Source organism: Vigna angularis, chromosome 8 (assembly GCF_016808095.1).
Source record: "Vigna angularis cultivar LongXiaoDou No.4 chromosome 8, ASM1680809v1, whole genome shotgun sequence".
Classification (NCBI taxonomy): domain Eukaryota; kingdom Viridiplantae; phylum Streptophyta; class Magnoliopsida; order Fabales; family Fabaceae; genus Vigna; species Vigna angularis.
Genome location: NC_068977.1, coordinates 27,219,608 through 27,233,495, shown reverse-complemented (window position 1 = coordinate 27,233,495; position 13,888 = coordinate 27,219,608). Strand labels below are relative to the sequence as shown.

Here is a 13,888-nt window from a genome sequence, read left to right as displayed (position 1 = left end):
CATGAAAATCAATATTTACTTTCTATAAACTGTCATGCATTTTTTTAGTCTAGGTAGAGTAGCAGAACAACTAGAAGTTAATAAGCAGTTATATTAATGTGTTTTAAGATTTGAAGTTTTATATTCAGTATGAGATAAACTATTCTTCAACTTTTAAAGGTGTTCATACTCTAATAAAAAAAACTGCATTTCAGTTTCACGATAGCAAACGATCTTAGTATCTTTAATTGCAAATAAAATATGTTACCATTTATCTGTTTTTCCTATATTTTATTACTTCACAAAGGACCTACTAAATCTAGAACAGAACCAAAACAAACTGAACTACTCAATCTAGTACAGTTAGTCCAAACCAGCATCCAGAGACGACACATTTTGTGTGAAACATTCGCAAATGTTGCTTTTTAAACACGACCATTAAGAAAATGAATAGTAGTGGCAGCCACCTTGACTTAATGAGTGACTAAAATTGATGTGAATTTATTGTCTCTTTACTTTCTATATAAGCATTTGCTGCAAATCTTTCACAGTTTCTACTTCCATGTGAGCTCCAAATTCCTTGAGGACCGTATCCTCCTTTTTCCATGGAGACTCAAAAGCTAATTATACATCTCATTCTTCTTCTCCTTTGCATTCCTTGTTCATCCTCTTTCACTCCCATAGATAACTACCTTCTTAGCTGTGGATCACAGAACAATGCTTCTCTCTTCAATCGCATCTTCATTGGTGATTCCACCAACCAAGTCTCAAGTTTTCTCTCTGCTGACAAATCCATTTCCCTCACCAACCAAAACCCTCCTCCGGATTTGCCCATTTTGTATCACACGGCAAGAGTTTTCCCCAGCACAGGAAGCTTCAGGTTCAACGTGAGAAAGCATGGCACCCAATTGGTTCGTTTTCATTTCTCACCTTTTAAGGCTCAAGGGTTTGATCTAAAAGCTGCTAACTTCAGTGTCTTGGTTGATGGTAATTTGGTGCTTAGAAATTTCAAGCCAAGTAATGGTGTGTTGCTTAAGGAGTTTATTCTGAAGATAGAGTCAAATTTACTTGAAATTGTGTTTAGACCTGAAGGTAACTCAGGTTTTGGCTTTGTAAATGCTATGGAGGTGTTCACTGCTCCTGTTGATTTTGTTATAGATTATGGAGCAAGGTTAGTGGGTCCTTTTGGTGTGGTAGAGTACAAGAACCTTTCATCTCAGGTTTTGGAAACTGTCCATAGGATTAATGTTGGGGGTGCGAAAGTAACTCCTTTTAATGACACCCTTTGGAGGACATGGATTCCTGACGAGGAATTTCTGGTTTTTAAGGATGCTGCTAAGCCTGCGGTGAGTAATCAAACACCAAATTTCCAGAAAGGAGGCGCCACTAGGGAGATCGCGCCAGATAGTGTTTACATGACTGCACAGGAAATGGATAAGGATCACGCCATTATAGGTTCACAGTTCAACATAACCTGGGATTTTCCAGTGGCTCCAGGTGGTGTTCGGCACTTGATTCGGTTGCATTTCTGTGATATTGTTAGTCCTGTTCTTAATTTGCTCTATTTTGACGTGTATATCAACGGATATTCTGCATACAAAGATTTGGATTTGTCATCCCTTGCAGTCCATGTGCTTGCATCTCCGGTCTATGTGGATTTTGTTGCAGATTCTAATGATTCAGGTGTTATTCGAATAAGTGTTGGCCCTTCTGAACTGAGCGGTTCTAGGGGGATGAATGCCATTCTGAATGGGGCAGAGATAATGCAGCTGGTGAATGTTGTGGACTCACGTGTTGTTCCTGGGAAGAAGAGGTTATGGATATTGGTGGGTTCAATTGCAGGTGGTGTTGTTGTTTTGCTTTTAGTTATGTCTGCTTTTGTGCTTGCTCTCAAATGCAGGAAGAAGAAGAAGAAGAAGAAACCAAAACAAAGAACACTGGAAAGTGTAGGATGGACTCCTTTACGTGTGTTTGGGGGGAGTTCACTTAGTAGAATGTCTGAAGGAACAGCTTTTCCCTCTCCTGGTTCTTATGGTTATTTCGGATTGAGAATCCCTTTTGCTGATATACAATTAGCCACAAATAACTTCGATAGGAGTCTAATTATAGGATCTGGTGGGTTTGGTATGGTTTACAAAGGAGTGCTCAAAGACAATGTGAAGGCTGCTGTCAAGAGAGGCATGCCTGGATCAAGACAAGGACTTCCTGAATTCCAGACTGAAATAACAATCTTATCCAAAATTCGCCATCGCCATCTTGTTTCACTGGTTGGATACTGTGAAGAAAATTCAGAGATGATACTAGTCTATGAGTATGTTGAAAAGGGTCCACTCAAAAAGCATCTATATGGTTCAGCAGTACATGCACCTTTGTCTTGGAAGCAGCGGCTTGAGATATGCATTGGTGCAGCTAGGGGTCTCCACTATCTACACACAGGTTTCGCGCAAGGAATCATACACCGTGATATCAAATCAACCAATATTTTGCTGGATGAGAACTATGTTGCCAAGGTTGCTGATTTTGGTCTCTCAAGATCAGGACCTTGTCTCAACGAAACCCATGTTAGTACTGGTGTGAAAGGAAGTTTTGGTTATCTTGATCCAGAGTATTTCCGACGGCAGCAGCTTACGGATAAGTCAGATGTTTACTCATTTGGGGTTGTGCTTTTTGAGGTTCTTTGTGCCAGATCTGCTGTTGATCCACAACTTGATAGGGAACAGGTGAACTTAGCCGAATGGGCACTTGAATGGCAGAAAAAAGGCATGCTGGAACATATTATTGATCCTCATCTTGTTGGGAAGATAAAGCAAAGCTCGTTGAAGAAATTTGGTGAAACAGCAGAGAAATGTTTGGCTGAATATGGTGTTGATAGGCCAACTATGGGTACTGTATTGTGGAATTTGGAATATGCACTTCAGCTCAATGAAAGTGACCAAGAAGAGGAGCCATACGATGATAGCAGTGCTCAGGAAACAGTGAATGTGAATACTACGATAACTCCTGGGAGTCCTTCTAGCAACATGAGAAGAGAGGAAAATAATGATAATGGTTATTCAGACATAAGTGCTACTGAAGTTTTTTCTCAACTAATGAAGAGTGAAGGTAGATAGATATAGAATTGTCATGCAAATAGAGGCAACTCTTGATCATGTATAGAAAGGTTCACATGGAAATAAAGGTACCGAGGAGTACCTGTGCTTTGATAATTCTTTTCTTCATAATTTTTCTTGTGTTAAAGAAAACTGCATCAATACCAATATTAACATTCGCATATGGCAGCCAGTGATAAGCAAGACTCATTTCTAGTTTCTTACCTATGTCTGCATAAGCTATATTTTCATGATGTCTGTCACTGAAGGGATGCAAAGTATCTATAACAGTATAACTTTGTCTGTTAATGTTATGTAACCGTTCTGTATTTATGAAGAGATGAATTAGGTATAAGTTGCATGCTTGTAAGTTTACTCTTACTATTAACTTTTATTCGACAAATGAAGTTGATTTTAATGATGTTACATGAGGTAAAATAGTTTTAAAAAATTCTTTTATTTACTCATTTTGGCCTGCTATGAATTCATTTGAGAAGACAAAATATACCATGTTCTTTATATATTACTTGCACCATTGTGAGGTAAGAAGAGGACAGGTAGGAAATCTTATGTTATTGTTTTATCCTCGGACTAGGAGAATGCATAAGCACATGAATGGTTTTTAAACCTAACACACTCCCTCATGGAGGAGGACTTTCAGCTTGAACCATAGAAAATGCTTGAAAATCCACCTTTTCTTGTCTTCTGATTTAACATCTATTTAGAAGAAGGAGGGTAACAAAGATCATATGCTAAACTTAATGGCCATATTTTTTACAGAAGCATTCAATGGGAATTCATCATACAAACACTGACACATTATAGTAACTATTAATAGGATACTGTAGAGATAGAGTGAATTTCTATTGTCTTTGTAAAAAAAAAACTTGTTTTCAAGGCTATTTTGCCAGTAATCATGAAAATATACTCCACTCGTGTTTTACAGATCAGTTATAAGTCACAACTGAAGGAAGTTGTTTCCTAACAGATGCTGTAGGTTCATCCAATCAGACACTTACAGGAATATTTGTTAGGAATTTATACCTCAAAGCTGCATCTGCATTTCACGTGCTATTGTGTCATATCTCGTTCTTTTTTCTCGAATATATGAGAAGATATTTACCAGCTAAAGAACATGTACACATTTGGCAGATCAATCGAACTCATTCAACAACCTTCAATCTATTTCACTTGAAGAAAATGTAGAATCTCCTTTTCAGGTAAAAGGGTCAAAGAATACTTATTCAATTCTAGATTTTGTTGAAGTGATTGCCCCGCCCCCTCATTTTCTTCTCACTCCACTACTACTTTACAGAAAGAGAAGAATCTTTTCAGATAAGATTGGAATGATGCATAGAAGAATTTACACAAACACACACAAATGTACATGAATTACTATTACCCTCAATCAAAGGCCAACCTATTAAAAATAAGATTCCTAAACAAGTAGGACCACCTACATAAGCAAAATTGGCTTCCACCATTTTGCCTTTGCCACCCTTTAAGAGATTATTCTCTGTATAGATTTCTGAGTTCTCTCAGTCAAAAAGGCAAACACACTGTGGGCATATCTGCTGTTTTTTGCAATGTGGAAGCAATAGTAGTTTGTTCTCCACTCCTTTCTAAGCTTCACCATCAAACAAACACTTGTTAATGCCGTGGTCAACTTTGTTTAGTGGAACCAATGGTGTTCTTACACATGCAAATTAGATATTGTGAATGATAGGGCACGTCACTATAAGTCTATGAAGAAAAAGTAACCTGTGTTATGCCTAAGATTGAGTTTGGTTCATTTGTAGAAAGCATAATGATATTTTTATAATATTTTAACATTATTTACGTATCATTAGGTTATTGATCCAAAATTATTCTATAATTAATAATAATAATAATCATAAACACCAACCTAACACGTATATGACGTTAAAATATTATAAAAAAATATTATTAAAATATTATTATTCTTTGTATAATGGCATGTTTGGGTGCATGTCCAAACATTTACAGGTGCATATGAGATCGTAACTTTTTTAAACTATTTATAATGGCTTTTACTATTAGTACCAAACACGTTGCCTCTTATAAAAACAATCTTTTTTGTGTGTGAAATCAGCTGAAGTTTTGGTTGGGGAAATGACAAGGTCTCCCTAACCAATCATAAAATCTATTTACATGAGATTTTTTTATTAACAGTAATAGGTTATTAATATGATATTTTTACTATTATTTATATAGAAGGCTCAATTTTGGTCTATATATTTAGGACTTTATATTTATTTTGATTCAACTAAATTCTAATTTTTATAAAAAGAATCAATAGTCTCTTTTATTAAATTGTCAATTTTTGAAAGTGTCAATGTTAAAATGTTAAAATCTAAATCTGTTAAAGTCTAAGTCTGTTACGGGTTAATATCTAAGTCATTTTCTATTTTAAAACTCATGTGAAATTTTTAAACAATGTTAAGATAAATTTAATGAAAGAGACAATATGAAATTATCATAATTCTTCTCTACTATTATATGTGTAAATGTACGATTTATATGGTAATAAATTGAGTCTAATCTTTTTTCTTGGTTATAAATTTAAGGGTTAAATATCTTTTTAGTTCTTAGTCTATCAAGCGAATTTGTTTTTAGTCTCTCTTTTAAAGTAAGGTACATTTTAGTCTTTCTTCTGAGTTGGCTAACGGTGAAGTGCCACGCCATTTTTTTTCTTCTGACCTGAGCAAATCTTTCCAGCTTTTCTGCCACGTCAATCTTTCCCATCGTCAATGCCACACTACCAACACAATGTCGCGCCCGCCAGCCACCATGTCACCGTGAAACTGCCGCTGCAGAAACCCTAGCCGCTGCCATCCTCCATCACGCACCTCCACCATCAACACCCAGACGCGAGCAACCTCATCGCGCCACCACCCAACGCGAGTAGTGCCATTACGAGTTCAATCTCTCTGCCACCACTCTCCCTTCGTCATCCTCTGCAAGCTCGCATCGAACCACCACCATGAGCAACATTCACCGCCGTCGCAAGGCTCCATAACATAACCATCAGAATCGCAAAACCCCCAATCCTATAGGAAACCTACACCGTGAGACTTTTCCCTACGCCCCAAGCAACATCATCGAACATCCAAACGGCGAAGCTCCTCCTGACCTGCAAAACAAAACCCAGAAAACGCAAAAGCCCAAAAAACCCCAAATCAAACCTAGAAACTCAGAAAATTTCTTCTTAATTACGTTTTGGATCAACAAAATCATGACTCGAATCAACAAAATCTGAAATTGGGGGTCATCGGCAAGGTGGAAATGGAGATCGAAGCCTCGAGGTTTGAGGGAGTTGAAGAAGAGAGAGTGTGAGGATTTGACGGCAAAGTCATTGAGCAAAACGAGAACGCGCCAATCTAAGGGTCGCTCTAGGGTGAAGGAAGTGCAGAGAAAATCGTGGGGGCCGAAGCGATGGGAGAGGAAGGGGGAGAGAGGTGAAGTGAGGGTTGGCATGGGAGGTGATCAGGAATTAGATATCGAAGGCGTCGCAGAGTTCCTGGAAGAACTGTCGGCAGTGGCCACAAGGGGCGGCGGAGATCGCGAAGGAGTCCAGACGGGTCTTGCCGTGGAGGGCCAGGTTGGAAAGGAGGAATTGCTTGGAGATGGAGTCAAGACGACACCAGTGGAGGGAGATTGACTCAGAAAAAAAAATGACGTGGCATTCAACCGTTAGCCAGCTCAGCTTTTTTTTCACATCGTTAGATTTGGAGGATGAAAAATTATGGTTTCCTAAAAGAAGATGACTAAAATGTACTTTACTTTAAAAGAGGGACTAAAAGCAAATTCACTTAATAGATTAACTACTAAAAACATATTTAACCCTAAATTTAAATGTGATATTAAATCAAATATTAGTATACTAGTATGATATATACTGTGTCTTCTAATAAAATGTATTAACTGACATTATGCTTATTAAATATTCTTGATGAGTAAGTTATTCTTGATGAGTAAGTTATTGTGTAGTTTATATGGTTATTATATATTGGATTTTGAATAAAAAAATTGTGTCTTGTTAATTAAAATGTATTTTATATATATATATATATATATATATTTTAAAATAATTTATTTTAATGATTTATTATTGTATGAGTTGTTGTGGTAACTTGTGATATACACTACTAAATATAAATATAAGGGTGACATAAATATTTGAAAAATAATAAAAATTTTATTTTAACTTTTTCATTTGTAAATACTTATATTTATATTTTATGTATACTTGCTTAGGTTTTATTTTGTGTTGAAATTTTTTTATAGAATTCCTTTAATGATTTTAGGGTTAAATATATTTTTAGTCCCTAAACTATTAGTCGTTTCTGGTTTTCGTCCCTATTTCAAAATAAGGTACAATTTGGTCCTCATTCTTTTCGAAACTTTAGTTTTAGTCTTAGGAAACTAACACCATTGAAAATTTGCTAGTCCTCGAGGTTAGTTTTCGAGAACTAAAACCAAAATTTTGAGGACTAAAACCAAAGTTTCGAAAAGAATGAGAATCAAATTGTACTTTATTTTGAAAGAGGGACGAAAACCAAAAACGACCAATAGTTTAGGGACTAAAAACATATTTAACCCATGATTTTATAATATAGTTGACAATTTAAATTTTGGAGTTTTACGTTCAAGTATGTTTTGCTTTTTTTTATTAAAATGATTATGTATAAAGAAATGAATGAAGTAAGAAATATTTTTAGATTAACATAAATTTTTGTTAATATATACTTTGTATACTGTGAAATGATCTTTACCAGATTGATTACTCTTCACGTCTTCTCTTTGCATTGCTCCTAACTTTGCAATTACAATAATACATAGGCTTTAATATATTTTGGCAAATGCTAACAACTGTATGAATTAAAACAAAAATATTTATTTTAATGCATACAATTTCTTTTTGTTATGATTCTAAACACAGCTTAGTATAATTTGTGATATGTTTTTCTTTTAATTCATTACATTACTTAATCTTGGAATTTCCAACTTTGTCCTCTTAAATTTAAAATTAATATTTTTATTGTTGTAATTTAAAGAACTCTCTCTATGAAACAAAGTTTACTCTGTTAAAAGTACAACAAGTATAATATTTTTTAATTTTTTTTTTATAAATCAGTATAGATCATAAGAGTGCAGTAACAATTAATTTTAGATGTATATTAATTCATGATATTATTTAATATTTTTTTTATATTTATGAATACATAATGAATAAATCATCTAAATATATTAATATAATAAAAATACGAATAAACAAATTTTATCAATAGTTAAATTATAATAAAGATTTGTAGATTATTATATAAGGATCCATATATTGCGCCAATGAAGGAACAGTCGAAACAGTCGAATTTTCAGCTAACAGAGGGTAAATTCGTCATTTCAACTTACAACGGCCCGTTTGTGTGACCGTTAATAATGGCGTGCATGACTCATGGAGCCCACAAATTCCAACTCTCTCACTGATCATTAGCCAAACGCATCCCACAGTGACAGCCAGCTGTAAAGAAAATAAGGTTTCCCATAATTTAATCAATTCGTAAGGGCAAACGCGTCTTTTCGATAGCTCCTTTTCCTTTTCTTTTTCCTTCAGATTTTTTTCTTGTTCATTTTGTAACTTTGGTCTCTCTCAGACACACTCTCTTTGTTCTGTTTCTTCCTTCTAGAATATAATAAATCCACGAGAGAAGGCCGAAAATCTTTCTATTCTGGAGAGAAAATTTGGATGGTGAAATTGGAGGGTTTTCCAGGATCCCGAGGCCAAATCTCGGTTCAATTTACGAAGAGGGAGAGGAACAACAGCACCCGTTATTGCTGTTGTTGTTGATTCTCGAATCATTTAGAGAGACCCAGATAGGTGAATAGCGTTTAGAGAGAGAAAGGTGAAGTGGGGTTGTGGAAAGTTTGGGTTTTTGGTGTGTTATTGTGGGTTGCGGTTGGCAGGTGTAAAAGTGTGAAAGGGAAAGATGACGGATGTAGTACTGCATATATACGATGTGACGAATAGTGGATCGGAGAAAACGAACAACACTATTGTTCAGATCAACAAGATCTTCAAGGATGGGATTGGTCTCGGTGGCATCTTCCACAGCGCCGTGCAGGTCTTCTTCTTGCCCTAACATAGTTATTGTTTGAGTTTAACTGTTGATTCGATCTAGGTTTTGTTTTGCTTATGTGTTGTGGGGAACTTGATTGGTGTATGCAAATGTTGAATGGGTGAGTGTAATTCTCCAATGTGGGGCTCCACTGCTAGCTTTGGAATTTCATTGAGTTTGGTTGTTGTTTGCATGAAGCAGTGTATTTGAGATTTGAGAAACAGCAATTAACTTGGTACCTAAGTGATTGTCAGTTATGGAAGCTATATGATTTTGCAGGTATATCTATGGTGTAGTTATAAATATTTTTTTCATACTTCATCAGCATGTATTTTGCTGTTGGATTGAGAAGTTGGTAACTTGTAGTTTACAGATATACTAGATGTTGCTTCTGGTTGTTTCTATCTTCATTCTGTGTTGGGGCAGCCCTGGATTGTTATGGAAGATAAGTGTTCAAGGCGGTTTTAGGTTCTGTGGCCTGGACTAGTCTGTGTGATGTATGTATATTTGTCTTTCTATTAGAATGGAGATCCTTGACATCATTTGTTGCCACGATTATCAGACTGACGTTAGGATCTCTTTCTCTGAGTCTGCATTGACTAGTCAGTTTGGTATATGTGAACGCTGGCTGGCTTCATCCCGTCATAGGAAATCTCAGTTTGGGTATTTTTAGTTTAACAGAAGGAAGTGTAATTGCATTATTATAGTGGACTTTAGGGTGGCACTATTTTTTGGGCGTGATTAATGTTGAAACCAAGGGGACAATGAGAAAAGTAGTTTCAGACCAGTTTATTATGCCTCTGGGCAACAACTTTCCAAGCTTAAATTTTTGTGAACCAAAACTTGAAATTCTTGCCATTTTTGTTAATTGCGTTTGTTAGACGTAACTATTTATTTCCCTTTACATTTTAAAATTATGAGGAACAATTATTTCTTTTCATCGTTCAGTTAGCACTTTGGCACTCCCGGTCTGCAATAGCTAAAGGAACTTATCTGTCAGTTTGAGATTGAAAATCGTCTTCTTTTTTACCGACCTCTACTTGGGAAATATAGTGACGCAGCTTTCTTTATCTTGTCATCCAGCTTAAACAGAAACTGTTTCCCTCACAATATTACTCTTTTTGTTGTTTTATCTGTGCATGTTTTATGCTTACATCTTTTGGCCCAAAAATTATTTTTCATTTTTTGTTTCCTTGACATATGGTATACTTGCCTTTTTTTAATTTTGTGCTTACATAGTAAGATTGTGTGTTCTGCTATGACAGGTTTTTGGAGAGGATGAATGGTCATTTGGATTCTGTGATCAAGGAACCGGAGTTTTTAGTTGCCCTTCTGGAAAGAATCCAATGTATACATTTCGTGAATCCATTGTTCTTGGGAAAACAAACTTTTCCATCTTCAAGGTGAATCAAATACTAAGAGAACTTAGTAGAGAGTGGCCAGGGAGTTCATATGATCTGCTGGCCAAAAACTGCAATCACTTCTGTGATGAATTCTGTGAAAGGCTTGATGTACCAAAACTTCCAGGTAAATATCTAACTAAAATCATTCTGTTTTCCTAAAAGATGACCTAGTGATATTTTGGACACAATGTAAATTCTATGGTATGTATAATGCCTTTGGTTAGTCCTATGAAACTCAGTTATGGGCCTTTGGTTTGGAATCAGGTAACAGAAAAAATAAAAGGGAGTTAGTGCAGTGGTGCAAAATGGGAAATAGAAGTGGAAATTGGGGATCCCATTTGAATTAAGATGGGTAGTTGAGCGATGAGATTTAGTCCTGGTGCTTTTTGTTAGTGCTGTGGGAGTGGACTTAGCTCTGTGGGTATTTCAGAAGGCACCACTGTAATACATTCGTTATTTATACAGTTTTTCTATCCCTTCATTTACTCGTTTCTGACAGTATGCTAGACTTTACCAATAAAGTGTGTGGTTGAAGTACTGTTTCTCTCAGATAAAATGTAATACTTTGAGGAAACTCTATTCATATTAAATAGTTATATGATTGTTATCTTATTGTAACTCGTGTTCCATTCAATTAAACTTTTTATTAATGTTATCGGGTTTGTATAGAACACATCTATTTAGTTCAATATACCTTTTATATTGAAATAAATCCCTCGGATTGCAAATATATGTATTGATAGAAGTTGGCATTAGGAAGATATTTTAGTCAAGGCAATGATCCATCTTGTGAATTATTGCTTCTGTTCTTTACCTTTTTTCATCTTCTACTTTGTATTCTTACAGCTTCCATGACAGGTTGGGTTAATAGATTTGCGAATGCCGGCGATACTGCTATGGAAGTGGCTGGAAACACTGCATTACGGGTACGAAAAAAAGTTCATAATACACCAAGTTATGGTGTTGTGTAAACTATTTGTTGGAATTGTCTCATCATAACCTGGCTCTTGTTCTTTTGGCTTGAACACTTATTTAAGTAATTATAACTTATCATTAGTATTGACATATTTTGAGAAACTCAAAGTTGCACTGATGATGATTGTAACCTGGTGATTGCAGTTCCGGCAAGCTAAAACCGAGATTGTGTCAGCAAGCAAAGTAGCATACCGGTTCCTCTTAGGTGTTACGAATAATGTTACAAATAACGTTAAGAATGGTCCCGAGTCCCCTAACAACAATTCAAACAGAGGAGGGTCCCCTAGATTTCAAACTGCTTGGTTGAAAAATATGATCACTAATGGTGCAAAACCATCTACCAGTTCTGAAGCTGAGGATCAGAATGGAATTACGCCTCTACAGCCAAAGCGAGAAGATGAAAAAGCAATGCTACATAGTTCATCTTCACACGATAGTTGAAGGCTTAGTTATGCTGTGTAATGTAATTTGTAAGAGTCACAAAAAGTAAACAGAATTTTACATGCTATTCATTTCTGTATTAAATGTAAAATTTCGTTCCTTTTTTCAACTCAAATCATGTGTTACTGATGAACCGCCTGCACTGTTTAGTTTGTCCTTAATTGATGTTTGATGTTGGTGATGATGATGATACAACAACGCCTATTTTATCTCTTCTACTAATTTGGTCTAACGTTGTTTTCGACAAATTATTTTAGTGAATGCATCACAAGTTCATAAAAATAAAGTCAAGAGGAGAACAACAGTAATAGGTACTGTTTCGGTCGGGTTTGGTATGTTCTTACTAAAACACTCCTAACTCGCTCTCCCTCTTTCTCCAAGTCGGATGTGGGTGTATCTGTTAAAGGTGTTTTGACGTTTAAGTCAGTAAAGTGACCGAACGATTATAATAAGTGATGCAAGTAGTGCATAATGTGCAGTGTGTGCAGTCTCTCCAGAAATCATACCTGAGACTCTTATTTATACTGGTTGTAATGGGCTTTTACCTTTCGTCGGTCTAATGACGGCTCAATCACGCCTTAATCTTCATTAGGAGCTTTAATGAGTTATTACTGTTTATAATCCAACCATATGGTTGGCCTGATGGTTGGTCGGCCAGGGTTGTTGGCCTGGTGGCGGCCTAAGAAATAGTCGTGCGGTCAGGACCATGTGGTCGGCCAGGGTTGTAGGCCTTCGGTCAGTATGGATGGTCGGCCTTGTCAGCCAAGGTTGTAAGCCTGGTGGTCGGCCTAAGGACCGTTCGACATATGAGATAGGGAGGACCGTACTGCCTAAGGACCGTTCGACATATGGATTAGGGAGGACCGTCCAGTAAATGGTACCATTAATATTTAAGTTTTCTCTTAGTGTCCTACCATATCCTTTTATTTTATCAAATTATATTTGTAGTTAGTGAATTTTGAAGGAGAAAAATTTAAAATTATTTATTTTCAGATTAAAGGAGAAAAACTTATTTTATTTTAAACTATCAAATTTGAGGGACTAAAATATTTTGAAAAAATGCTTTTAGTTTTCAAACTATAAATCGGAGTTCTAAAATCGTATTTTTTATTTTTCAAATTTGAAAGACTAAACTATTTTCTTTTATTTTTTTTTTAATTGACCAGGACAAATTTAAACTCTATCAAATTGTTAGAACTAGGACCAAGGTTGCATCAAACATGCAAATGTCACAATTTATAATGCGGCGGCTTATCCATAAGATAATGTTAGCCTCTCTTTTCAAGTGCCAAACTTATTTCTGTACATGTATTAACAAAAGTGAGTTGAAACTTATTTTAACAATTTTTTTTAGATTTATTGTATCATTTACTATTAAAAAAATTGTTATTTATTATATCTATCGTGTTGTCTATTATCAGATTATTTATTAGTAATTATTCTCAAATTCGAAAGACATTTCATTTTCTGTACTGAGATGTGAACGAAGTATTTAATGGAAATGTGCAATCTCTCTAATTTCTGTTATGCAGGGAATACCATTGTGAATAGGCCAACCAATTAATTTCTTTGATTCAAGGTAGAAACACCAGAGTTAAAGATGCTCCAAAATTGAAGATATGAACTGTTTCTTCTTATTCTCTATATCATTTTCAATCTATAGAGGTATGTGTCCATGGTTTAAATTCATCAAACAGTGAGGAACTAACAACAAAATTTTATGCAATGTGAACATATGCTACTGAAGTCATAGAAAGAAAGCGTGCAGTTTAACTTTTCTGTATTATAGTATTATTCCTTGATTAATAATTAAACCAACAGAAGCAAGAACCTATTAAAATGTGATGATGAGCTATGCATTCTC

The 13,888-nt window shown here is 35.5% G+C and overlaps 2 protein-coding genes across 3 annotated transcripts; both read left to right on the top strand.

The window, feature by feature from the left end:
- The first annotated feature begins 466 nt into the window (after nucleotides 1–466).
- LOC108343781 (probable receptor-like protein kinase At5g24010) lies at nucleotides 467–3,287 on the top strand. Its single transcript, XM_017582167.2, has one exon. It carries the CDS (start codon nucleotides 585–587, stop codon nucleotides 3,087–3,089), a length of 2,505 nt encoding a protein of 834 aa, XP_017437656.1. The 5' UTR covers nucleotides 467–584; the 3' UTR covers nucleotides 3,090–3,287.
- Nucleotides 3,288–8,691: 5,404 nt separating this feature from the next.
- On the top strand, nucleotides 8,692–12,217 carry LOC108343677 (deSI-like protein At4g17486). 2 transcript variants are annotated; one of them, XM_017581998.2, is made up of 4 exons: nucleotides 8,692–9,211; nucleotides 10,471–10,732; nucleotides 11,467–11,534; nucleotides 11,728–12,217. In XM_017581998.2, exons 1-4 carry the CDS (start codon nucleotides 9,077–9,079, stop codon nucleotides 12,022–12,024), a joined length of 762 nt encoding a protein of 253 aa, XP_017437487.1. In that variant the 5' UTR covers nucleotides 8,692–9,076; the 3' UTR covers nucleotides 12,025–12,217. The 2 variants fall into 2 exon arrangements, with proteins under 2 accessions (XP_017437487.1, XP_017437486.1); XM_017581997.2 differs by having other exon boundaries at nucleotides 11,455–11,534.
- The last annotated feature ends 1,671 nt before the right edge of the window (nucleotides 12,218–13,888 follow it).

Coding starts and splice junctions, on each gene's coding strand:
- LOC108343677 (XM_017581997.2), top strand. CDS start 9,077: ATGACGGATGTAGTACTGCATATATACGATGTGACGAATAGTGGATCG. Junction 10,733..11,454: donor TGATGTACCAAAACTTCCAG/GTAAATATCTAA, acceptor GTATTCTTACAG/CTTCCATGACAGGTTGGGTT. Junction 11,535..11,727: donor CTGGAAACACTGCATTACGG/GTACGAAAAAAA, acceptor TGGTGATTGCAG/TTCCGGCAAGCTAAAACCGA.
- LOC108343781 (XM_017582167.2), top strand. CDS start 585: ATGGAGACTCAAAAGCTAATTATACATCTCATTCTTCTTCTCCTTTGC.